The 25,472-nt window shown below is 36.5% G+C and overlaps 1 protein-coding gene across 1 annotated transcript in view; it reads right to left on the bottom strand.

Moving 5' to 3' along the window:
* Nucleotides 1-22,666, bottom strand: part of mboat2a (membrane bound O-acyltransferase domain containing 2a) — an 80,471-nt gene extending 57,805 nt beyond the window's left edge. Inside the window, exon 1 of the mRNA XM_073826607.1 lies at nt 22,484-22,666. Coding sequence (XP_073682708.1) covers nt 22,484-22,561 — 78 coding nt within the window. The 5' untranslated portion in view covers nt 22,562-22,666. The remainder of the gene's footprint in view (nt 1-22,483) is intronic.
* Between the last annotated feature and the right edge of the window lie 2,806 nt (nt 22,667-25,472).

Below are 25,472 nucleotides of genomic sequence, written 5' to 3'. Positions count from 1 at the left end.
AGTCAAACAATGGATAAGCAAGTAAAAAGTCAGTTCTAGTGGTTTTATATGCCAAAAGAGATCGCCAATATACTGTGAGCCACTAGTTAAACAAACTTGTGAAAAAATGGAAGTCAAAGGTAAAGGGATAGTTCACCCAAAAATGAAAATTTGATGTTTATCTGCTTACCCCCAATGCATCCAAGATGTAGGTGACTTTGTTTCCTCAGAAAAACACAAACGAAGATTTTTAACGAAAACCGGTGCAGTCTGCCAGCCTTAACATGGACGTGGATGGGCACCAAACCTTTAAAAGTAAACAAAAACATGCACAGATAAATCCAAATTACACCCTGCGGCTCGTGACGATACACTGAGGCCTTAAGACACGAAAAGATTGTTTTTTGCGAGAAACCGAACAGTATTTATATCATTTTTTACCTTTTTATACACAGCCACGTCCATCTGTTCTGAGCATGAGTTTGGCATCAGTCACGTCACATGTGAACGCGCTCTGGCGTAGAATACGCAAACGCCGTAAGGGGAAATCAGTCGAAAGTCCTGGATGAGTGAGTTTGCGCAAGCAAGCGTAATCTTTTAGCTTTAAATCGGTTTGAACAATCAGGATAAGCGCAAGTAATTACCATTTTGAATAGCCGCTATACCCACAATCTCTGTGCACTGTGTAAACAATGAGTGTCGTATACATGCGACAGATCGCTTCCGGTGTTTGCGTATTCTACGACAGAGTGTGTTCACATGTCACGAGCCGGATGATGATCTCGTGCTCATGACAGATGGACGTGGCTGTGTATCAAAGATAAAAAATGATATAAATACTGGTCAGTTTTTTTTTTTTGCAAAAAACGATCGTTTCGTGTCTTAAGACATCAGTGTATCGTCACGAGCCGCAGGGTGTAATTTGGATTTGTCTGTGCATGTTTTTGTTTACTTTTAAAGGTTTGGTGCCCATCCACATCCATGATAAGGCTGGCACACTGTTTTCATTAAAAATCTTTGTTTGTATTTTTCTGAGGAAACAAAGTCACCTACATTTTGGATGCCAATGGGGTAAGCAGATAAACATCAAATTTTCATTTTTGTGTGAACTATCCCTTAAGTATTATGCAAAAATCTGCTTCAAGGAACAAGCCAGTCAAGTCAGGCCTGCCAAACCTTCATGTGGCACCTGTCATTTCCCATGGGAATCTACTCTGCACTTCATTTCACACCTGTGTGAATCTCCAATGCACATATAACAGCCTGCCACCAGACGCCTCCTCATCTCTGCTCCCGGGCTCAATGTATTTCTCCCGTATTTACTGATTCACTTGGCAATCCATCTCTAAAATAGGTCCCAGCAAGGCAGCAAATCCAACTTCACTTGGAGGCAAAGATAAGAGGCTAGTGTGCCAGAAGTGTTCCCAAGATAAGACACATTTCCTCCAGAGCTTTGCTCAAGCTAACCTCCTAGAGACAAGTTCAGTATCATTCATGACATAAATTTCTATTCGGCCCTCATATTTACAATTTATACTCACTCATGTTTGCTTTACTAAACAAAACAAGAAGCACATGCTAATTTAATGACATATGGTACATGAATTTAACATGAACGACTACATATAAAAACCATCTATTTTTAGTTTTTCCTTTCTCCAGGCTATTCTGTACAATGAGGACATTGTGGAAAAAAAATCAGACCAACGGGTCTCCTTCCTCACACTGTCACTGCAAAACTGATGCTAAGCACTTACGTGTCCATTTTCTAAACATGTTTTCTAAAAGTGCTTGTCCTTGGAAGATTGGAAGATCGAATGTTTCCAGGGCATTAATGAGATTCGGATATGTTTGCTATGCTAGATAGTGGCTCACCAGCCAAAAAAGAAATGCCTACTCCATATTTATTTTTATGATATGGCTCAGTTCCCAAATGGATTGTTTCAAAAGATTTTACATCTAATAAGCAGTTTCATATTTCAATTTCTGAAGGGATGTCTTCATCTCAATCTCACAAATTTACCAAAGTTCTACAGTTTCACAACTTCCCACAAGCAAATGTGGATCAACTCTGAATTACATCCTTCAAAATAATGGTCCTTTCCTCATTGGTTCACTTGGTAAGGGCACAAATAAAGAAGACAGAAGCAGGTTGCCTTTTAAAGTTCATTGAGCGAAAACCTGAAAACAGAAAGCAGCAGAGGCGGGAACGGCCTGTCTGCTCTAGCTAAAAATCAAACGTGCCTTTTCCAGCCAGACTTAGCCTCAATATGAGTTGAGAAGAGAAAGAAAGACTCTAAACAATAGCCGGATAACGTACTAAATCAGTGACCAGTGAACACTTTGATTTCTTATAAGGCCATGGGACCTGAAGAGCAGTCAGATTCAAGCTGAACAAATAAAAATTACGAACAAAGGAAGTTCCTAGTGGTTAAGTCACATGTGTTGACAACAACTAATTTCCCTCATGCTGTAGGTTTATGGATGTACTTAAACAACTACATAGTCAAACCCAAAATTATTCAGACACCTTATATAATTTTTGATATTTTTTACTAGTGGGTTAAGACTATTGTTAATTTATGTAAGTGAGAAAAGCAAAATAACTGACATATTCTACACAAAAATTCTTGATACAGTAGACTACCAATAAAATGGATAAAACTTTGAGACCAAAATTATTCAGACACTTTTACCTGACCATGTTTTGCTTAAAGGTTCACTTTTAGAACAAAAATTTACAGATAATGTATTCACCCCCTTGCCATCGAAGATGTTCATGCCTTTCTTTCTTTCTTCAGTCGTAAAGAAATTATGTTTTTGAGGAAAACATTTCAGGATTTCTCTCCATATAATGGATATCTATGGTGCCCCCGAATTTGAACTTCCAAAATGCAGTTTAAATGCAGCTTCAAAGGGCACTAAATGATCCCAGCTGAGGAAGAAGGATCTTATCTAGTGAAACGATCGGTTATTTTCAAAAACAAATTGACAATTTATATACTTTTTCAACTCAAATGCTTGACTGGAAGCCCTTGAAGCCCTTTAAAGCAAGTTCAAAACTGGGGGCACCATAGATATCCATTATATGGAGAGAAATCCTGAAATGTTTTCCTCAAAAAACATAATTTCTTTACGACTGAAGAAAGAAAGACATGAACATCTTCGATGACAAGGGGGTGAGTACATTATCTGTACATTTTTGTTCTGGAAGTGAACTAATCCTTTAAGTGTTTTTCTTTAATTGCTAATGCAACCTTTTTACACCACAGACTGAACAAAATTAAGCATTGCTTGGTAATTGGTTGACCTAAATTGGTATTGTCTAATTGTATGCTTAAATTTAACAGCTGACAGACAGCTGTTCAACCTAATTCATTACATACCTTTCTATTAAAGTTATCTGACATTATCAAGACTAATTTGTTCTGACATAGTTTAACTCAGAGTTCTTGTCATATTTTATTACTATCTTCTAAACTACAGCGAATAAACTGTGATAGAAGGTGTCTGAATACATTTTAACTGTACTTGCAGAACAAACTTCTTCAACTGTTGAGATACTAGGAAATTACAGGAAATTACAAAGAGAGAGAGAGAGAGAGAGAGACGGAGAGCACATGAGCTAGTTGTGACTCCGCAAGGCACCTTATGACTTTTTTGTTGAGGAGCTTTTACTAAGAACTCAAATCTCCAAAAAGCAGGACAATGAAAGTCAGCTAGCAATAACAAAAAACAAACAAACATGGAATAGTGTCAGAGGAATAGATTTCACTTTAAAATACATTTCATATTGTTCATTTATAATCAAAAACACTGGAGTGCTGAATTAATGGTCTCTGAGAAGTTGACCTAGGCTACTTTTAACACAACGCACATGGCGTGAGGTGCAGAAATAAAACAGCAATAAATGACCTCATTCTGACAATAAACAATTTAAATGTGCACATGAAATGTGAGAATTATCATATGAACAGCCTGCAAAATATCAATGTATTTAGATTTTTTGTAAAACTATGCTACGAATAGTGTTTTAGTGCCACATTAAGAAAAATTACGAGATCTGAATATTTTGAGAATAAAGTAGAAATTATGAGAATAAAGTCGGAATTTTGAGAATAAAGACTAAATGTTTCGAGAATAAAGTCGAAATTACGAATTAAAGGAACACTCCACTTTTTTTGGAAATAGGCTCATTCTCCAACTCCCCCCGGAGTTAATAAGTTGAGTTTTACCGTTTTGAAATCCATTCAGCCGTTCTCCTGTTCTGGCGATATCACTTTTAGCATAGCTTAGCATAGATCATTGAATCCTATGAGACCAATAGCATCGCGTTCAAAAATGACCAACGAGTTTCGATATTTGTCCCATTTAAAACTGGACTCTTCTGCAGTTATATTGTGTACTAAGACCGGCGGAAAATGTAAAGATGCGATTTTCTAGACCGATAAGATTAGGAACTACACTCCCATTCCGGTGTAATAGTCAAGGAAGTTTGCTGCCATAATATGGACGAGCAGGCGCAGTAATATCACGCAGCGCCTGAAATTAGTTCCCAGCTAGGTAACTTCCAACGAGGAATGCTCCCTGTGCATGCAGTTGGTCACGTTGTGCTGCGTGATATTACTGCGCCTGCTTCGGCCATGTTACGGCAGCAAGCTTCCTTGACTATTACACCGGAATGGGAGTGTATTTCCAAAAAAAGTGGAGTGTTCCTTTAAGTCATAGTAATTCAAGTTTTAATATTTTGAGAGTATAGCCTATGCATGCAATGGCCCGGTTTGGGAGCACCGGGAGAAGTTGCCAGTGCACTGGAATTGATTTGAATATATTTGGGATTATTAGCAGAAATCATACCTTGTGTAATACTGGCAGGGACAGTATGCTTGAAATAATATTTCACATCTTCGATTGCATTCATTAGGCCTATTTGTAGTGCACCAGCCACCCAGTAATAGCAATAAGCTTTGTGCTTTTGGTACTTTTAATATAAAATCTGTCAGTTTTGTAGTAAAATACAAACAATGTGTCTTGCAATAATGTGTTTCTCATGCTCTTTAAAGTGGCGGGACAGATCATCAGTATTCATAAGAATCGATCATCTTTTCGATTACAATATGACATTAGTTTCATTCAATCATACTGTTTTCTTTGTGGAAATTTCACCACCGACTCCGCAAAAACATCTTTGGTGTCCAATCTTTCATTCCTCACATGTATTGAATTAAAAACTTTACATTGTTGTCTTTCCTGAGGTATATCAGTGACTATTCGCAAGCTGTTTTATTGACGGTATAAATACAGTAAATGATTGGAAATAATATTTAACATCTTACATTCATTATTCGCTGCACGCCAGCCACCCAGTAATCACAATCATGTTGTGCTTTGTTGCTTTGAATATAACACAGCTCAGCTTTTTAAATTCTGTCAGTTTTATCCTGAAATACAAATTATAAATGTGTTTTTCCTCTTTATTTCAAGTTTATAGCAAGATGTAAATGTGAAGAAACATCAAGGAATGAAAGAAAACAGTATAGCCATTTTTAGCCTAATTTAATGAAACGAATGCCTCACTGTAATCAGAAGGATGACTCATTTACATGCCGCTTAAACTGAGGCGAATACAGTGCCACATTAAAGAGTGAGAAAAACACGTTATTGTAATAGACATTGTTTGTATTTCACTCTAAAACTGACAGATTTCAAAAGCTGAATTCTGAAAATCTGGGCCATTTGCATGGGCAAAAGGCTAGAATATACCCTCAAAATATTAGACTTTGTTTAAATATTTTGGCTTTATTCTCATCTTACGACTTTATTCCCGAAATATTACAACTTTAATCTTGGGATCTTAGATTTTATTTATATTTTTAACGTAGCACTAAAACACTGTAATAAGAAACACATAAAGCATACAAAAAACTAAATATCGTTACAGCAGATGAATCATCTACATTCATACAAAAAATACACTAAATTTAAAATTAAATAGTATTTCACAATATTACCATTTTTAATTTATTTCTACCAAACTAAGAGCATCTCAAACGCACGTGCTGTACTGTCCTTAGTCCTCCTGTATTTAAACCTGTAGCTGCAGAATGGAGCACAAAGCAGCATCTCCTGCTTTCAAGCACTTCACCAAACACAAAAGACTCCTGTCACCGGCAGCAGGCTTCGACTACATCCCTTTATGTTCATCCAACGATCACAGCTTCCTTGGTCAGCTATAAATAAACCACCATTCAAGCCTGGCCTGCATGACAAACTGCTGCCATTCACCCCACCTCAAACAGAATACAAAAGTAGCCAAACAGCTAGCCAATACAAAACCAATGCAAAAAATGTCACCCTCACTTGTAGATTCAACTCTCTAGTGAATAAAAAGTAATCAATTTAACAAGTGCCTTTGACATTTCCTGTGAATTTCAACACCTCATTTTAGAAGCCTATCAAAAAGTTAAGCTTGTTAACAACTGCTATAAACACCGTTGGCTGGTCTTAGCTGGTTTAAGCTGGAATTAGCTGGTTTTAGCTGGTGGTCTCCCAGCCTGACCATCTTAGACCAGCCTGGGGAAGTGAAAACCCCTCTAAAACCAGCCTGCTGACCAGCTATGACCAGCTAAAACCAGCAGGGTACTGTTGTGTTTCAGAAGAAATGAAAAAATACAGCCAGAAGAACATGACCACATTTGTTGAGTCACATACAGTTCTTCACAACTAAGCTGAGGAGTGTGAACTATCAGGTAAAGCTAGTTGTAATATTAGACCTGTAATTTGTCACCAAGATATTAGGGCTGGGTTTTGACAAACATTTCTTAAGCTTGCGATCTGATTTCTGATTCGATTCATTATTGATTATTTTGGATATATCAGTTACAATAAATGCCAAATTTTCTCAAGGAAAAAAATAATGCTGTAAATATACAATAACACTGAAGGTTAAAATTAACTGATTTGTATACAAATGCTTAAATTAAAGTGTTTTTGCTACAATTACATAATTATGTTTCTACTCAAATTAGTTTTTTGAAATATAAACATTTAAATGGTGTCTCACGAAAACATGACGGATTTATTCAAACATCAATTAAATAGTGAAGAACAGTAAAAATGATTATGAATAACTTATATGGTGCATATATTTAGCAAAATGCTCATCTCTCGAGTTTCATTTCATTTTCATTCATTTTTCTAGCTGACAAACAAGTTTATGGTCACCGAATATGTTTTTTCTGAGGTAAATGTGATGTTACATTGACGTCTTTGCGTGATTGAAAAACACTGAATGAGCGATTACATGAGACAGGATATGGATTTTAGTAAGTTGTACTCGTTATTTTAACATACCTTTGGATGTTTATTCATGTTTTTTTGCACTAAAACTAGTATTAAAGCACCTTATGCTTGAACTGAGGCACTTCAGCGATCTGTCACTCCACATTAAACAGCGCCAAAATTGCATTTATTGTTTAAATAATGTAATGTAATAAAATGGACTGAATGTGAAATCTGAGACACAAAGCTTATTGCGATTTATTGGATAAGAGGTGCACTAACGTTCCATAAATTAACTGAAAACAGGCTAGACTTATCGATTCTCTGGATTTATGAATCAGTATTGTTTTGTAGAAAAATGAGAATCAATTAAAATCGAGAAATCAATATTGTTTACCCAGCCTTACAAGAAAACCCAAACTATACTGACTTTGGGAGTTCAAGAATGCTTACTCATTTTCGGGTTTTTTAGAACTTATTCCTTTGGCCTTCTGTACTCTGTTTTTTTTCTTACTCAGCTTGGATCTCAGCTCCACCGATTTAAATGACCATTAATGCCTCCATTTACCAGATTCCTTCAATGCTGTCTGCAATTCTACGATCCACCTGGGAGAAAGAGCATCTGCTGGAGAAGACTAAGGCACGCTGATTCAGATACAATTCTCCATGCGCATACTTTCAGCAGTTGGACTTCAACCAAGCTTTACTATCTTATAATGAGGCTGCAAAAGAACAAGAGCTGGTGTTTTTGTTTTGTTTTTTCCTGTAGGAAACCGCTAAACCAGACCAGAAAGGGACACGCTGACAATTCCACCTTACAAGCTGTAATGACTTCCAATCAGTTTCTAAAAGTTCCGGTTGCTAGGATACATCTCTGCCACAAAGGCTGGAAATGAGACTGACAGCAAGCCATGGAGAAAGAAAAGCGACTGAAATGAGATCAATTTCCTTTTCATATCAGCCATGAGTCATGACACGCACCAGTCCAAAATAACATCACACCTGAGCATTGTCAGCAACAGATGCCATCTGGAAGAAGCCAAAAGATGTTATCTGGTCTTAAAGAGACAGAAAATTGCTGTAAGATGATCTGTTAGAGGTTTAGATCAGGGTAGTTTCGCACTTAGTTGTTTGTAAGTTCTTATTTAAAGAGATAGTACACCCAAAAATGAGGAATCTGTCATTAATTACTCACCCCAATGTTGTTCCAAACCCGCAAGATCTTTGTTCATTCTTGGACCTTGAACATGTCAGTTGTGTTGCTGTCTATGTAGGGTCCTAGGGTTGGGAATCGAAAATCGATTCCGATTCTGGAATCGGATACTTAAGATAAAGAATCGGATACTTGTTATAATATTAAAATTTCGATTCCTCGTTTCGATTCCTGGTTGCATTTTTTCCATCTAGTGATCTGCCAGGACCTTCTGCGCGTGCAATCTGCCAGGACTTTACGTGGTAATGTAAACATCAGTCGAAAAGATGGATCACGGTAAGCGTTTAAAAGTGTGTCTACGCTTTGTAAAAACCGAAGACAAATCTACCGCTGCACGCAAACTTCATCTTAGAGATCTGCAAGGGACGGATTTTAGTCCTGCGCCCGCCCACTCCAGAAGGAATATATGTTATTTCGTCCCGCAAAAGCCCACATAAAAGTCACTTATACCCCCGTGGGAAGACAGGTATCTACTTTATCTCTTGGCTGCATGAAACAAACCCTCCCTTTAATGTTAAGGCAAAGATGATCAGAGTAATAGTAACGAACTCGCGCGTGCCTAATGTATTCATTCTTGTATATCGGAGTCGTACATTAGGCACGCATAAGTCCGCTGTTGATTCGAGGAAGAGGTCTCTGCAGAGCAAACGTGGGCGTTTCTGAATTTTGTGGGTGTTTTCAAACTGCTGGGTGTTTCTAAATCATGATATCGAAATGATTCCCTTTACCTAACCCCACCCCTAAACCTACCGTCACTATGACGTCAGCCAATCAGGTACCATGGTCTAAAAACGCCCCGATCTAGTAACTCCCATTACTTTCCTGCAGAGACCTATACTTGGTTGATTCACAAACTATTCATGATTTCGGGGCTCTGATCCATAGTATTTTTGCGTGAAATTTCAAAATATTTGCATAGTTTTCAAAATGAATGTCCTGTGAGTTTTTTATAATGAATGCTTACCCATAGAGGTGGATCTTGTAAGGGTCAGTGGTGTTTAAGCACATATGAGCACCAGCATCAACAGATTTACAATGTATTTACTGTATTTTTCATTTATATGTTTATTTTATAATAAATACAAACAGTAGATATTCAGTCACTTAAGAAAGAGTACTCTGAAGTTGTGAAGAATGTCTGAATTAAATAATTTAGGTGCTTTAAATCTGTATATGTGTATTCATGTTAAAAAGTTAGAGCAGAGGATTTTCTTTTAAATTCAAAAGTATAGATTTAATTTAAAGTTTGTTTGATTTTTTTTATAACATGCAGGAGAAAAATAAAAAGGCAAAACTAATGTTTAGGTTAATAAAAAAGGTTAAAAAATAAACACCTTTAGAGGAAATGTCAGGCATAGGGGGGCCTTGCAAAACTGACCCGAGAAGAAGGGGGCCCTGATATAAAAAAGGTTGAGAACCCCTGTGATAAAATAATATGTTGCAATCTAGCACTGAAAATAAACATGTTTAATATATTAATGTTTGACTTTTGTGTTTGTTGTTTTTTTTTTTTTACTAAATCGGAATCGAAACTGGGAATCGAAAAGAATCGGAATCGATAAGTGGAATCGGAATCGGAATCGAAATCGATAAAATTCAAACGATACCCACCCCTAGTGAGGACATTATCTGTACATTTTTGTTCTGGAAGTGAACTTCTCCTTTAAATTTGGGCCTGTGCCGAGAGGCTGTGATGAGCAATATGTAGTCATTACTCACACAACCAGAAACTTGAGAAGTCTAAACATCATCAAATCATTCCTGTTCTTGTTGAGCAAGCAGATTCATTGTCTTCGGCCATTCTGGACGATGTCTCTGAAGGCCACTGCAAAGTTATTTAGGACAGCCATTCCTGTAAGCACAGCTCGAGTGCCACCCTTAACATACTCTAGAAAAATCTGGTGTTCCACAGAAGAAAGAAAGTCACACAGGTTTGGAATAACACAAGGAAGAGTAAGTGATTTTGAGTGAACTCTCTCTTTAAGAGAGCTGAACTAAAACAAACAAGAGAAAATCCAGAACTGGCACGCTGTGGCAAAGTGCAAGAGCCATAATTATCTCCCTCTTATGTAAGACGTCATATCTGCTTGATGAAATCAGCAGGACTAACAGTAAAATTTATGGCTGTCTCTTAACAGCAGATTTTAGTGAGTGGAAGACACATATAGGAGGGAGCAAGAAACACTCAGGTGTAAAATTTGATAAATTCAGTGTTATTTTATCATTTATGTGCTGTTAAAGTATTTAAAGGAGATCTATTATGCCCCTTTTTACAAGATGTAATATAAGTCTCAGATGTCCATAGAGTGTGTCTGTGAAGTTTCAGCTCATAATACCCCAGATATAATATTATATCAATTTGATCCCTATTTTGAGTGGAAGCAGAAACACACTGTTTTCATGCATGGCTCTTTAAATGCAAATGAGCTGCTGCTCCCCGCCCCCTTTTTCCAGAATAGGAAAGGCTTTCCCTTTACAGCTCGTACCTCAAATACTCTGCTAAAAAAAAAAATCTGTTTGGTTTAGATCAGGGGTGTCAAGCTCCGTTCCTGGAGAGCCGCAGCTCCCAGAGTTTAGTTCCAACTAGGGCTGGGCCGATAAACGATATCATATCGAATCGCGATAAATTTTATTTTGATAACGATGATGAGCTGTAGACATTTTTTGCTCGATATGGATTAATGTAAGAGCCAATCACACAGCAGAAATATGCGACAACAGCCCATCAGCGTGCAGCGTGCGCTTGCACGTCAAAGTACAAAGTTCATTTCCTACCGCACTTTCTGAAGCAAACTTGGTATGAACTCCCTGCAGAAAATACTTTTACAAAACCGCACTGTCTCTGTATGAAGACTGCCGCGGAAAGCTGGAAAATAATCTAAGGACCGTGAGATACTTTGCAACCCAGGGCTCAAACTTGCGACCGTTTTGGTCGCGTATGCTCCCAAAGTTTAATCTACGCGACCTCAAATTATATTTGGGAGCATTTGTGCGAGTGCGAGAAATTGTTCTGGATGGACTTGTTTGCATTTCTTTACAAGACTTTCGCTAGCCTACTGCACAGACTGCTTTGAGCTGATACAGTGACAGCCTCGCCGTTCTCTCCAACAAAACCATTTAATCATCGTTACATTCTTAACTTTAATGCAGATTTTAGATATTAGCCGTCAATCACCGCCTGTCACCGACACTGCGCTCCGCTTTTTTTTCTCAACCAACCTCTTTTGCAGGTTTGCACAAACTGCATTGCAATTAGGGATGTGTGATATGACGATTTTTGATTGTGGACAAATAAAAGGTATCCTCATTCTGCTTTTGAAGAAGCGTAGTCTAATATGCTACAGCGCACATTCTGTCAGATGCAATTCTGTAGCCTCCTGTCCAACGCAGCATTCACATCAGACGATCACTCAGTGGCAGAGTTCAACTCACGTAGGGACGTAATTTCCACTGGTGACACTTTTCAAAATCCTTTTTTGTGTCCCCTCCATTTTAATTTTTTTATTATAGAATGCTCGCTCAGCACTGCAGAGTTTCGCGCGATTGTTAAAACTGAAACCGAAAGCAAAACGCGCACTCGCATTGAGAAGCAATTTTAATACCCCATGTTTAGAGAGCGACTCCACAATGCACGCAAATTAGGCTATATGACATATCTGGGGTGTTATTAGAAAGTGGGCTATAATAGGTTGTGTAGTAGTCTATTACTCTGTATCATGCTTTGAAAAATTTGGTCTCTATTTGCACTTAAATATTTAGAGAGTAGCCTACTTTGATTATGACTGCATTTATTGTCTGCACTTAATTCGATTAAGAAAGAACTGTGTAATTTCTTTTGTTATTTGTAGTGTAGTAGATTGTTTAAAAATGCAGTGGTTGCCTCTAATTTAAATAGCTTGACCTACATTAGAGAAAATAATCATCTTGTACTCATATTTTCATTCATTCTTGTCCCATGCTTAAGGCGTAAAATAAATTTTAAAAAATAAATAAACCGAATCAGCCCATTTGCTTGCAAAACATTGGCCATTCATGAAAAATCAAGAAGGTGCATTACTAAAAAGAAATGTCGGATGAGTGCTGGCTGATCTGCTCAATTGGCAGTTGTGGTGCTCCTTAACATTCATTGGGAAGTCACCTTTTGAAGTTAGGAGCACCAGTGCTACCAAGTAAAAAAGTTAATTTCGAGCCCTGCACCGACCTATGGTCCAGCCGCACATCCGAGCCATATTTAAAAAAGTCGTGTATTTTTGTTTACATTTTGCACATTTTGTCACTAATGATACCTCTTAAAGCCAGATACTGTTGACAGAGTAGTCTTCCTGGCAAAAATAAACAAATAAATAAATAAGATAATAATGTGAAAGTTTTACAAATTGTGTTCACTAATTAGAAGTTGTAAAATTTTATGTTTTGCACATTTGATCTGCCTCTTAAAGCCAGACACTGTGGTCTAATTGTGTTACAAATGATGTTTTTTACAATAATTTTGTTTACATTTTGTACATTTACTCTCACTTACCATACTTTGTCACAACTTTTATTTTTTTTTTTATTTTAGTAAGTTGTTTCAATTTTTAAGGCCAAATATGTAATCTGTCTTTGTTCATAAACTATACTTTAAAATGTAATTTAATGAAACCTTTATTTTTTTGTGGCTTCAGTCATTGTTGGGATACCCTTTTAAAGCTGGCAACATCAACAGCTTATATCGAAATATATATCGTTATCGTTCAATATGGGGAAAAAATTATCGAGATTAAAGTTTTGCCATATCGCCCAGCCCTAGCTCCAACCCTGCTCACACAAACCACGTATTTGTAAAACTATCTTGAATGACTTGATTATCTGGATCAGGCGTGTTTAATTAGGGTTAATTATAAACTGTACAGGGCTGTGGCCTTCCAGAAACTGACTTTTACACCCCTGGTTTAAAACAGAAAGCGGCTGTCACACAGCATGCAAGTACTAAATTAAATTCTCTTTCATGTTTTATTTCGCTTAACTGTCAAATACACACAAGTTTATGTTAAAAACACACAGTAGTTACAAAAACAATCGGTTATGTGTGTGAAGGTAAACAGCTGGGGGAAAGAAAAAAAAAATCACATGTTTATATTAGATCTGTGTGGCAGCAGTATAATATACAGTAAATAAATCAATAAATCCACTGACTCTAAGGGTGTTCACACTTGTCATGTTTGATTTGATTAAAACGAACGTGCGATTGCTCTGTTAGTCTGGTTAATTTGTGACACTGTCACACAAGGACACATGTTTTATACCGCTCAACATATATTAAGATGGTTTTGTATCTATATATTTGAGTTTTAATGGTTTTACATGTTGTCTTAGCCATTTTATTCCTCTTAACCATTTTAATGTGTGTAGGTCTTTAAGTGAGTCTGGGTCTGCCTGTCATGTGATCAGTCACATGACAGGAATCAGGAACAAACAGTATAAAGGAGGCAGCATGGCAAACAATCTGGGTCATTGACCAAACACTGGATTGTGGAGTTTCTTTTAAGGACTTACCATTCCAGCATCACTTCTATTGGACTACACTTCTTTGGATTGTATATACACCGGTGGACACTTTTTACTTGGAGCTTTCAACCAACTAGGATTCTTAAGGACTGTTTTAGGGTATGATTTGAATGGACAATCTGCTTTTAACAGCCTAAGTTATTCTGGTTTTACTGTGTTGTTTTAGTTCCTTGTGAATATTGTAAATACATTTATTTATTCACTTTACTTTTGTCGTTGTCTTATCTTTTTAAAACACTTATTTTACCTCACACAGCCTAATCTGACCCCTTTTAAATCTAAGTAACATCTACCAATAAGGCCGATCGTTACAAATTTGAGTGAGTGTGAATGCTGCCATCCGAATCCTGGTCTGCACCAAACAAGCGGACCTAGACCGCTAAAAAGATAAGTCTCGGTACGCTTCCAAACAAACTCTGGTGCAGTTTGAATTAAATATGAATGCAACATGGACCAAATACTTCTAAACGTACCAAAAACAGGAAGTAATGACAAGATGCGACGCTACGCGACATGATTTTACAAAGAACAGTGAGCATGTTTTCCTCAAATTTCAAAACTGGTGCACTGTTTTCCCTTGCAAAAACAAAATTGCGAGAGCCGTGGGTGGAAACGTGCAGATTACGGTAAACGGTAATTGTAATATTACGTCACGTTTACGGTGTTGTCCTGTTTCATGTTTTCTGGGTTGGTCGATGGAACATGGAAAAGCCAGATTTTCATAAAATATCACCTTTAAATTATTCATATTTTGAATAAGCTCTTTTTTATATTTTATTTTCATTTTTGTCATTATTAGCTTTTGTATATTTCTATTTAAGGTTATTTTTATTTCAGTTTTAGTCATTTTAATATTTCAACTGAAGTACAAAAAAATATTTTATATATACTGCAACCAACCCAATCCACTGATAAAAAAAAAAAAAATGAACTAGCACGTTAAGTAAAAAAGAAAGCACAATACTTGTTTAGTACAAGACTCCCATAAGCAGAACTCAAGCAGAGGCAACTGGTCCCAAAAGAGTGCCCATTTAGAAAGGGTGGGCATAAACCTCCTCTGAGAAATTAGGACTGCGCCTCACGCTCCTGCTGTGCTCACTGGGGTGAGCGACAAGAGACCTGTGTGCTTCCTTATTACAAACCGCAACAAAAACATATGTGCCAGCCTTTCAACAGGTAGTGTGGGAGAAATCAGTGAGATTTAGACTCCAGAGACGCACAATGCGTTGAAGTAGCTGTTTCTTCCAGTGCAAATACACTGTATATCTTTCTATGTAAATTAGAATTATTTAGTCATCGTAGATAAAAAACTACTTTACTTGCTGAAAGTATGTGTAGTTATCGTCTTTACTTTAAATGGTCCTTTAGCCTTTCAACTATGGCTTTGATATGAGATTGGGCTGCTCAAAGAAGTGTCCTTTCAAGACGAGTGATGAACCAACAAATTAATGGAACATAGTTTATTTGAAATCTTTGGCCACACATTATATTAGTCCTCCAACCGGCAAACCTTTGAAGAACAACCAGAATATTCAGTAAAGTCACTGCTTCAAAGTGAGCTTGAGAGGAACCGTTTTATGTAGCACATGGCATTAGTCACCTGTTTAAAGAACAGCTGAGGCCAATCATATCCTTAGAAGTGGTCTATGACTGATTTCTACCTCTGATACAATCATGAAGAGTTTTTAAAAGGTCATGAAATGAGAACTCAAAAATCTTTTGACGTATAAGAGGTCATTGCACTATAAAAACATCCTGCATAGTTAGTCTAAAAACAGCTTATATTGAAGCCAATCTGCCAAAACAACAAGTGGCATAAAAGTGACGTAAAAGATGATCAACGCCTGCTTCTACATCACTGCCTGTTTAGCCCCGCCCACCGATTTGCACATGTAGTGTAAATAACGAGAGATGCAAATGCAGGTCTACGCAGAAACCAAACAATAAAGATGGCTCTGAATACAACAAGATATGGTGCAGTGTCAAGTTGTGGACAATAGTATATGAACTTAATTTTTAATGACAATCCTGACGTCAGTAAGAACTTAGTCCTTTGTTCGATTCATTTTACCACAGATTTGTTCACAAAATCGATGCTTGATTTTCAGAAAGATTTAAACTAAAAGACGAGGCCTTGCCCACTATATTGGATCCCACAGTAATGTTGCAACACACAAGTGTTAGTAAGTCAATCAGTGCAATTTTATTTCAGTTGAAACAGCTCAGACTTACATTTTAGTCTAGGACTAGGCTTAAGTCTTGTCTGTGAAACCGGGGGTATGTCTACATTTCTTGTGCTAATATGTGATGTTCATCCAATACAGCTTTAGGTTTCTAGGTAAACCACGACATTACTGTCTGAAGAAAGAAAGTAATAGTTTTTAAACAAAATGAGTGTAAATGAGGAAAGAGTTTACATTTTTGAGTCAACCAATTGCCCTAAAATGCAAACCAGCAAACTAAGGGCTTTAGGACCCATGAGGCGATATTCTTGCAGCTGCTTGGGAAGTGCCCTTTGCGACAAGGCTATTTTAATTGCAACGGTTTCAAATTATACACCGCCATGTTACGGCACAAATTTTTGAGCCCAGCCTAGCAACTCACATCTTACATAATCACAAACAGATCTATACAGTTTCACTCCGGTGTTGGCTAAAGCTCAGGACGTAGTAATCCTGACAGCTCGTTTCATGATGTGCTCGGGCTGAGTTATTGATTCCTGTCACATTAACGGGAGTTCTGGAGTGGACTCGTATCGGGAGAGGGTTTGTAGGCTTGGCGCCTGCCAAAATCTCATTCAAAAAAGCTGGTGAACAAGCAAGCCAGCGACAGAGCAAAGGGCACTAAAGCTGTGGACATAACCAAATGGACTTACAGATCAAAAACCACATTGTTTGCTTGGATTTCCATCCTTGATTTATCTTGATGACTAGAGGTCATTGAAGGCATTTAGGTAACAGCTCACCCAAAAAAGAAAATTTTGTTGAAAATATACTCCAAGATGTAGATGAGTTTGTTTCTTCATCAGAACAGATTTGGAGAAATTTAGCACTGCATCACTTGCTCACCAAAGGTTCCTTGCAGTGAATGGGTGCCATCAGAATGAGAGTCCAAATAGCTGATAAAAACATCACAATAATCCAAAAGCAACCCACACGACTGTTTTTCAACAAATAGGGATGGGGGATATGGCAAAAAGTATCATATCACAGTTTGTTTTGTTTTTCAGAAATATCACGATTCATGATTTTAATCACGATTCGTTGTCATGCTAGTTTTACTATTTTTCAAGACTGAGCAGTACAGCCAAACTAATTTCCCTATTTTAAAACCAAAACCTTACAAGGTAACAAAATAAAAACATAATGCCAGATATTTAGACCAAAGTGGGTGAAGATAAAAAAAAAAATCTGTCATTATTTTATCTTTGTTATTAAAAAAGTAGAACAAATATAGGCTGTATGTTACAAATACACATAATATACAAATAAAACAAACTGTGCTTTAATTTTCAGGTACCAGTGGCGATTTCTTTAAGACTGCAAGGGAAGCTCAGCTTCCCCTATAATGTCACAAAATTAATGGTCAAATTACGTACTATTGTATTAACATTTTATTGACTAAAAATGCGTTAGAAAACGTTCATCTCAAAGACGAATTCGTTCAGAATCAGTTAGATATAGCAGGTCGGCTGACTTGATTTTCTTCTCATACATTCCCGTAGCGTCACAGTGCATTTCCCCATTGAAGCCCAGCGTCCATTGACTTCAATGGGGCTGCTTTGAACGTTTTTTTTCAGTGCTTTGAAACTAGACGGTCATTGGATAAACGCTGCGATTATGTCCCGCCCACGGACGCTCAGCGTCTCTGGGGGTGAATGAGGAGTGGGCTGGCCTGGACGCTGAGCTTCTGCGTGATGATTGGAGGGTCTGTCGAAAGATTGCATCTCCTTTTGACTGACAGCGATTTTGTCCTATAAGGAATCGCTGAAGCTATTCGTTCGCGCTCTCTGCGGCCGCTCAGTCCCATCGTGGATTTCTCAAGTTCAGTCGAAATAAAAACTGCTGCAACCTATTTCTTTATATTTGCTTGGCGAAATTGCTTGATTTTCATCATACATTTCACACAATTATACACCACATTCCTTGTTTCACTTTTACAGAGTGTAATATTTTTTTAGATCATTCATTCATATGAAACTGCACACGAAAAGTCACTGGAAAAGACGCCTAGTTGGTACGACAGGGTCACAGACCATTTTCTTGAAAAGGAACGTAGGGCAGAATTTACTTTTAAATAAATAGACAATTTTATGATGTAGACCGAAAATGAGCTTCCCCTATTTGACAGACCAGTAGCCGCCACTGTCAGGTACAGTAGGTGTATTTATCAGTCGCATTCAAGAAATTGAATTAACAAATATAAAAATAAAACACTATACACTGTATACATAAATTATACACTGACTCTTATTAAAGCAACTGTATTAAAGTTCTTCAGTCAAGAGCAGTGAGTGATTTTCCTTTGTGTTTTGTTTTATTAGCATACCATCACCCAAAAATGACAATTCTGTCATCATTTACTCACTCTCAAGTTTTTTTAAGCATAAAACATGTTGAATTAGTTTGAATAATATCCCCAGTTACTTCCATAGTATTTATTTTTTCCCCACTATCAAAGTCAGTAGGGACCACATTCGTCAAAATATCTTATTTTGTCTTCAGCACAAGAATAAAATTAATAGAGATTTGGGACAACATGTGAGTGACTAAAGTTTTGGGTGAACTGTCCCTTTAAAGGAGAACTCCGGTGTGATATTGACCTAAAGCGTATTGAATCATGATACCGAGTGTGAACGTACCTTGCATATTTCATCTCGGTTTGTGTCCAGCTGTCCGAAATCTGGGGTCAGTTAGCCGATGCTCACAACAGGCTGTCTATGAGAGTGAACAGGGCATCGGAAAAGCCATGTAAATAAATCACTGTTTTACGCCATTTACGAGGCACAAAGTAGCTCCACACTTCATCGGTAGACTTCCTAGGGCCCTGACATTTAAAACGAGACATTGAGAACTCAGAAAAAGCACCGGTAGTTTATTTACAAGAAGATTTATACATATATATCTTCCACCAGGAACAGAGCGGTGGCCGCCATCTTAAATGTAGTCACGATAAGCCGAGTGTCGAGCACGAAGGAAACTACAACCTGATACGTTGATAACCTGATAAATTCATTGGTGCTCGACACTCGATTTATCGTGACTAAGTTCAGGATGGCGGCGACCGGATTTTCTTTCCCAGGTAACGTTACTGTCTGTATAAATCTTCTTGTAAATAAACTACCGGTGCTTTTTCTGAGTTCTCAATGTCTCGTTTTAAATGTCAGGGCCCTAGGAAGTCTACCGATGAAGTGTGGAGCTACTTTGTGCCTCGTAAATGGCGTAAAACAGTGATTTATTTACATGGCTTTTCCGATGCCCTGTTCACTCTCATAGACAGCCTGTTGTGAGCATCGGCTAACTGACCCCAGATTTCGGACAGCTGGACACAAACCGAGATGAGATATGCAAGGTACGTTCACACTCGGTATCATGATTCAATACACTTTAGGTCAATATCACACCGGAGTTCTCCTTTAAGGACAAAGGGCAGCATGTTTAATTCTGTCGCTTTAAGAGCTGCACGCATCTATTACTATACAGGCGCGCATCCGTTTTTCTCTCAACTTTTTACTTTCACTTTAGACACAACCAGCTGTGTTTATATGTAATCCTTGCGTGTTTTTGACAGTATTAGCAAATCAGATGCCAAAGATAGCTTAGTCCAGTAATCAGGCGCTGTTTGACAGGCTTTTGCACTCATGAAGCGCATGCAAAAATATACTAAATAACGCTATTTTACTGGCAAGACTTTGTAGCACATGCAAATAATGCACTTTTGTGATTGCGAATACGAATAAGTGCAGTGTCCTGTGAGTCCTGTACAGTATATTGAGACGGAGGCACACTGTAGCAGGATACTACAATATTTATTCAAAAGCAGATCGTGGAGACATTTTAATCTTCCACGATCAAAAATCGTCATATCACACACCCCTACTTACAAACATGCAGCTTTTCACTTCACAAGAGTTAATTAGTGGACTGGAGTCCAACTTTTGGATAATTATGGTGTTTTTATCAGCTGTTTGGACTCTCATTCCGACGGCACCCATTCACTGCAGAGGATCCACTAGTGAGCAAGTGTAAAAACTCTTTAAATCTTTGATCTACACTTGGATGCCCTGAGAGTGAGTAATTATTCATTTCTGTGTTAACTGTTCCTTAAACACCCTGGCTGCTGGGTCCCACCTATAAAAGATATTTAATGTATTTACAAAATAAAAAAGGTGAAACAGGTGGGCGTTTCAAAACAAGAACATCTACACCCCAGAAGGGCTGCATTTCTTGACTCATACGTGACTTGCATTACGAGAAGGGCAGCACCAGCTAAAGAGGTCAAAGAAGTTGAAAAGTACAATATGTGGGCCGCGACAAATGCTCTGGAGTTGGAATAGACCAAGGCTAATGATGTAATATCTGAACACATAAATTGATAAGGGTCTTGTTGTCCACTTCTTGTGTATTTGCTCTGACTATTAACTTTATGTGTCAGTAAACAGATTGAACGATAAGCCGTGTTCCCATTATAATTTCTGCACAATCAGCAATAGTTCAGGTTTAACCAAACTCTTATATCACATTGATAACAACTGGCTTTCAAAAAGATGCACTGCAGAAGATCTCACTGTACATAAGAGTAAACTTTTTATCACTTACTTTCGTGTATGGTAGCCAGGATTTTAACTGATTAATATTTTATCCTACCTCCACGTTCAGCATTGTGAACAGATGCAGTATAACTCTTGTTTTGTGGAGGGTTATAAATGAAAGATATGAGTTAACCTGAGGCACATTATTCATAGGCATTATTAATAATGGATCAATACAAAAAACTACAACATGCAAATGAATCCAGCAACCACAGAACACGTCTGCTGAAAGGTGCTTGGTAATAACAGCAATGAAAAAGCACTGAAAGTAAACAACGCCACTGAACCAAACAAAACTCGCATATTTTGATGATTATTGCACCTAAAAATGGTCAATTATCATCTTGTTTTGGGCTGTACTAAGTGGTCAGACCAGAAAAAAACATTTGAAGTACTACTGAAAGTTATAAAAAATCAAAGAGAAGAGTGCAATAAACTGTCTTGTTCTTATCATTTCCTGTCAGGTGGATGAAATATTAAGCTAATATCTTAATTAATACTGCTGGTATATCTTTACCACCCATTAACTTCAGTTTGTCATAGTATTTCGCCCTCCCTGCTTACTAGACCCTTCTCTATATGATTTAACAGCTTCCACACGTTTTTTCTATGGTTTAGATATTAGCAGAACAATGTGTTCAGTAGTACATTTACCATACAAGCAATGCTGTTGTTCACATCCGAGTATCGCCAAATGGACGCACATCTAGGTAACTGACCAAACCGTGAGGTAAATGCAACCCTCTATGAATTAATAAATGTATATGGTGTGTACAATACAAATATATATATGATCGGTGTCATTTTTTTAAAAAAGGAAAAAAAAACTTGAAATAAGAAACTAGTTAATGAATCTTTTTAGTGAACTGATTCAAAAGAATCGACTCACTTAAATGAATCAAAGTCCCCAACACTATTTAGAACGTAGTACCAGAGGATATGAAAACAAAAACCCCTGGTCTTGCAATAAATTTGTACAAATGCCAAAGTAAATCACATACAAGTTACATTTTTACTAAGGATAAAACATCTTGAGAAGAAGACGATCGACCCTTCAACAAAAAAAACAACGTGGGGAAAAATGGGGAACTGAAACAACTCTCTTCTCGCTGCGTTAACTAGAGTATTCTTTTGTTTTAATAATTCATGAATTAGCGGGTTGTATTTAGGACATTTATAACCATAATCTATTTTTCTTGCAGAACGACGCTCCAGCACAAGAGAAATCGTGACTATGGCGGTGTGTCAAAACCTATCGAGCTGCCTACATAGACAACATCACTGGTGCTTGCGATGTTTGGACTTCCCTCAAGGCGCAGAGATGGCTAAAAATATTGTCTAAACAGACAGCAAACTTGGTTTACCAACACAGCCTGTGACTCACTTGTCATCAGCTAATATTTTGAGAAAAACACAGGAAGGAAAAGAAGGCAGACGGGCGTTATGAAATGCGCGAAGATGAATTTCACCCTTGTTGTGTTATGTGTACAAGAATATCGTACTAAAACGCTCTTATAGCATGCAGTTGTCGATGACAGACGTGCGCATCAAATGTGCTGGATTTACAGCAAACGGCTCCAGAGCAGCTAGCTATCTTTGCTAGGCAAAATGACAAAAGCGTAACATAAATCCCAGTTAAAGTGACAGTTTACCTGGTCCAGCGGCAGATCAATAATCTGACTAATTGGCTGCAGCAGTGTGGAGCCTGTGCAAGACGTAGAAGTGGCCATGATTCAGTCCAACCCCACTCCCTTACAGTCAGATCGCCCAAAACACCGTCTGTCCTCTTTCTCTCCCTCTCTGTATGGCTCTTCTTGGTGCTGGGAATGCTGTTCTCTGGTGTTGCTCTGGTCGCGGACTGTCAACGCTGTTGCACCGCCTGAACATCAACACAAAGCCCGTGTAGGCGGACTGACTCGCCCAGCCCCTCCATTACATCAAACTACTGCTGCTCAATTTTACACACACACACACACACACACACACACACACACACACACACACACACACACACACACACACACACACACACACACACACACACACACACACAGCTAAAAGAACTTCACTGCCACTCCCTCTCATTCATCCCCCTTATTTACTATAGCAATGCAATCGTTTTTTTTTTTTATTCAAAGGGGAAAAAATAAACATTGTTTTTAACCAATTTTTTGGTGCTAGGCAACGATTAATCGCATCCAAAATAAAAGATTTTGTGTACATAATGTATGTGTGCGTGTACTGTGTATATTTATTATGTTATATATAAATACACACGCATGTATGTATATTTTTAACATGATTTTAAAAGTAATAATATTTAGTGCTGGGCAACGATTAGTTGTTATCAATCGCATACAAAATAAAAGTTTTTGTGTACAAAATATATGTGTGTTTACTATGTATATTTATTATGTATACATAAATACACACACACATGCATGTATATATATTTTTAACCTAATTTTTAAAAATGTTATTTAGTGCTGGGCAACGATTAATCGCTTACAAAATAAATGTTTTGTGTACAAAATATACGTGTGTGTACTGTGTATATTTATTATGTATACATACATACAAACACAGACATGCATGTATATATGTATATATATATATATATATATTTTTTTTTTTTTTTTTTTTACTTGATTTTTAAAAATATTATTTAGTGCTGGGCAACGATTAATTGTGATTAATCGCATACAAAATAAAAGTTTTTGTGTACAAAATATATGTGTGTGTACTGTGTTTGTTTATTATGTATACATAAATACAAACACACACATGCATGTATATGTATGTATATATATATATATATATATATATATATATATATATATATATATATATTTTTTTTTTTTTTTTTTTTTTACTTGATTTTTAAAAATATTATTTAGTGCTGGGCAACGATTAATCGCATACAAAATAAAAGTTTTTGTGTACAAAATATATGTGCGTGTACTGTGTATATTTATTATGTATACATAAATACACACACACACACACACGCATATATATATATATATATATATATATATATATATATATATATATATATTTTATTTTTTTTTTACAAATATTATTTAGTGCTGGCAATGATTAATCATGAATAATTGCATTCAAAATAAAGGTTTTTGCATACATAATGTGTGTATTGTGGATATTTATTATGTATACATAAATATATACAAACACACACATGCATGCGTATATATATTTTTTTCTGATTTTTAAAAAATATTATTTAGTGCTGTGCAACAGTTAATCATGATTAATCACATACAAAATAAAAGTTGTGTGTACTGACTATATTTATTATGTATAAACAAATAAACACACATGCATGTATACAGATGTTTAACCTGATTTGTTAAATATTATTTAGTGCAACGATTAATCGTATCCAAAATGAAGTTTTTAGTGTACATAATATGTGTGTGCGTGTGTGTGTGTGTGTGTACTTTGTATATTTATTATGTATATATAAATACACACACATGCATGTATTTATATTTTAACCTGATTTTTTAAAATATTATTTAGTGCAACGATTCATCGCGATAATTCACATACAAAATAAAAGTTTTTTGATATGTGTGTGTTCTGTGTATACTTATGTATAAATACACACATGTGCATGTATATATATTTTTAACCTGATTTTTAAATATTATTTAAGGCAACAATTAATCATGATTAATCGCATACAAAATAAAAGTTTTTGTGTACATAATATGTGTGTGTGTACTGTGTATATTTATTATGTACATTTAAATACGTACACATGCATGTATATATTTTTTAACCTGATTTTTTGTATATAATTTAGTGCTGGGCAACGATTAATCATGATTAATTGCATTTAAATAAAAGTTGTGTACATAATATATGTGTGTTTTTATGTTATGTAATACATATTATGTTATTGTTTGTAAATACACATGCATGTATATATTTATTAAAAATGTTATGTTTATATATTAAATATATTTATATATAATATAAATTATTTGTGTATAAATACATACATGCAAATACAGGTCATTGCCTAGCACTAATAAAAAAGCTAGATATTCTAGAAATTACAGCAAAAGGGTGAATTGCTTTACAGCAAGCAATATAAGCATGTGTACAGCTGTATTATTTATATATTTAAGACCACATACTTTGAAATTAACTATTAATTACTTATGGTCATAGACCCTTGCATGACAAAATTAGATTGTACTACATGATACATAGTTATTGGCAGAGAAATAGGGAAAAATAAAGCCATCTAAGGCTATTGTATCTTCTACACATGCCTGACCTCTGTGACCTTGATTAGACCCAGAACTGAGAGCTGACCTACATGAAACCTATTATTAATATGATTTTTATAATGCAATATAATGCAACAATGTCACATGGTCAACATGACTATGCTTTACGTGCCAACATACAATGTCCAACAGGTTCAACCAGACACGGTCTGTAAAAATGAGGACTAGATTGTAATATTTCTCACCATTTTATTACAGTTTTAGTTATGTAATTTTAGTACTTCAGCATCAACTTATTCTATTTTAATTAGTTTCTATCTAATGTGTATATATTTTATTTTAATTTAATTTATTTTATATAGTTTAGTTAATACCAACA

Source organism: Garra rufa, chromosome 21, assembly GCF_049309525.1.
Source record: "Garra rufa chromosome 21, GarRuf1.0, whole genome shotgun sequence".
NCBI classification, from domain to species: Eukaryota; Metazoa; Chordata; class Actinopteri; order Cypriniformes; family Cyprinidae; genus Garra; species Garra rufa.
Note: the sequence above shows the minus strand (reverse complement) of the source record. Positions and strands in the feature narration are given on the sequence as shown.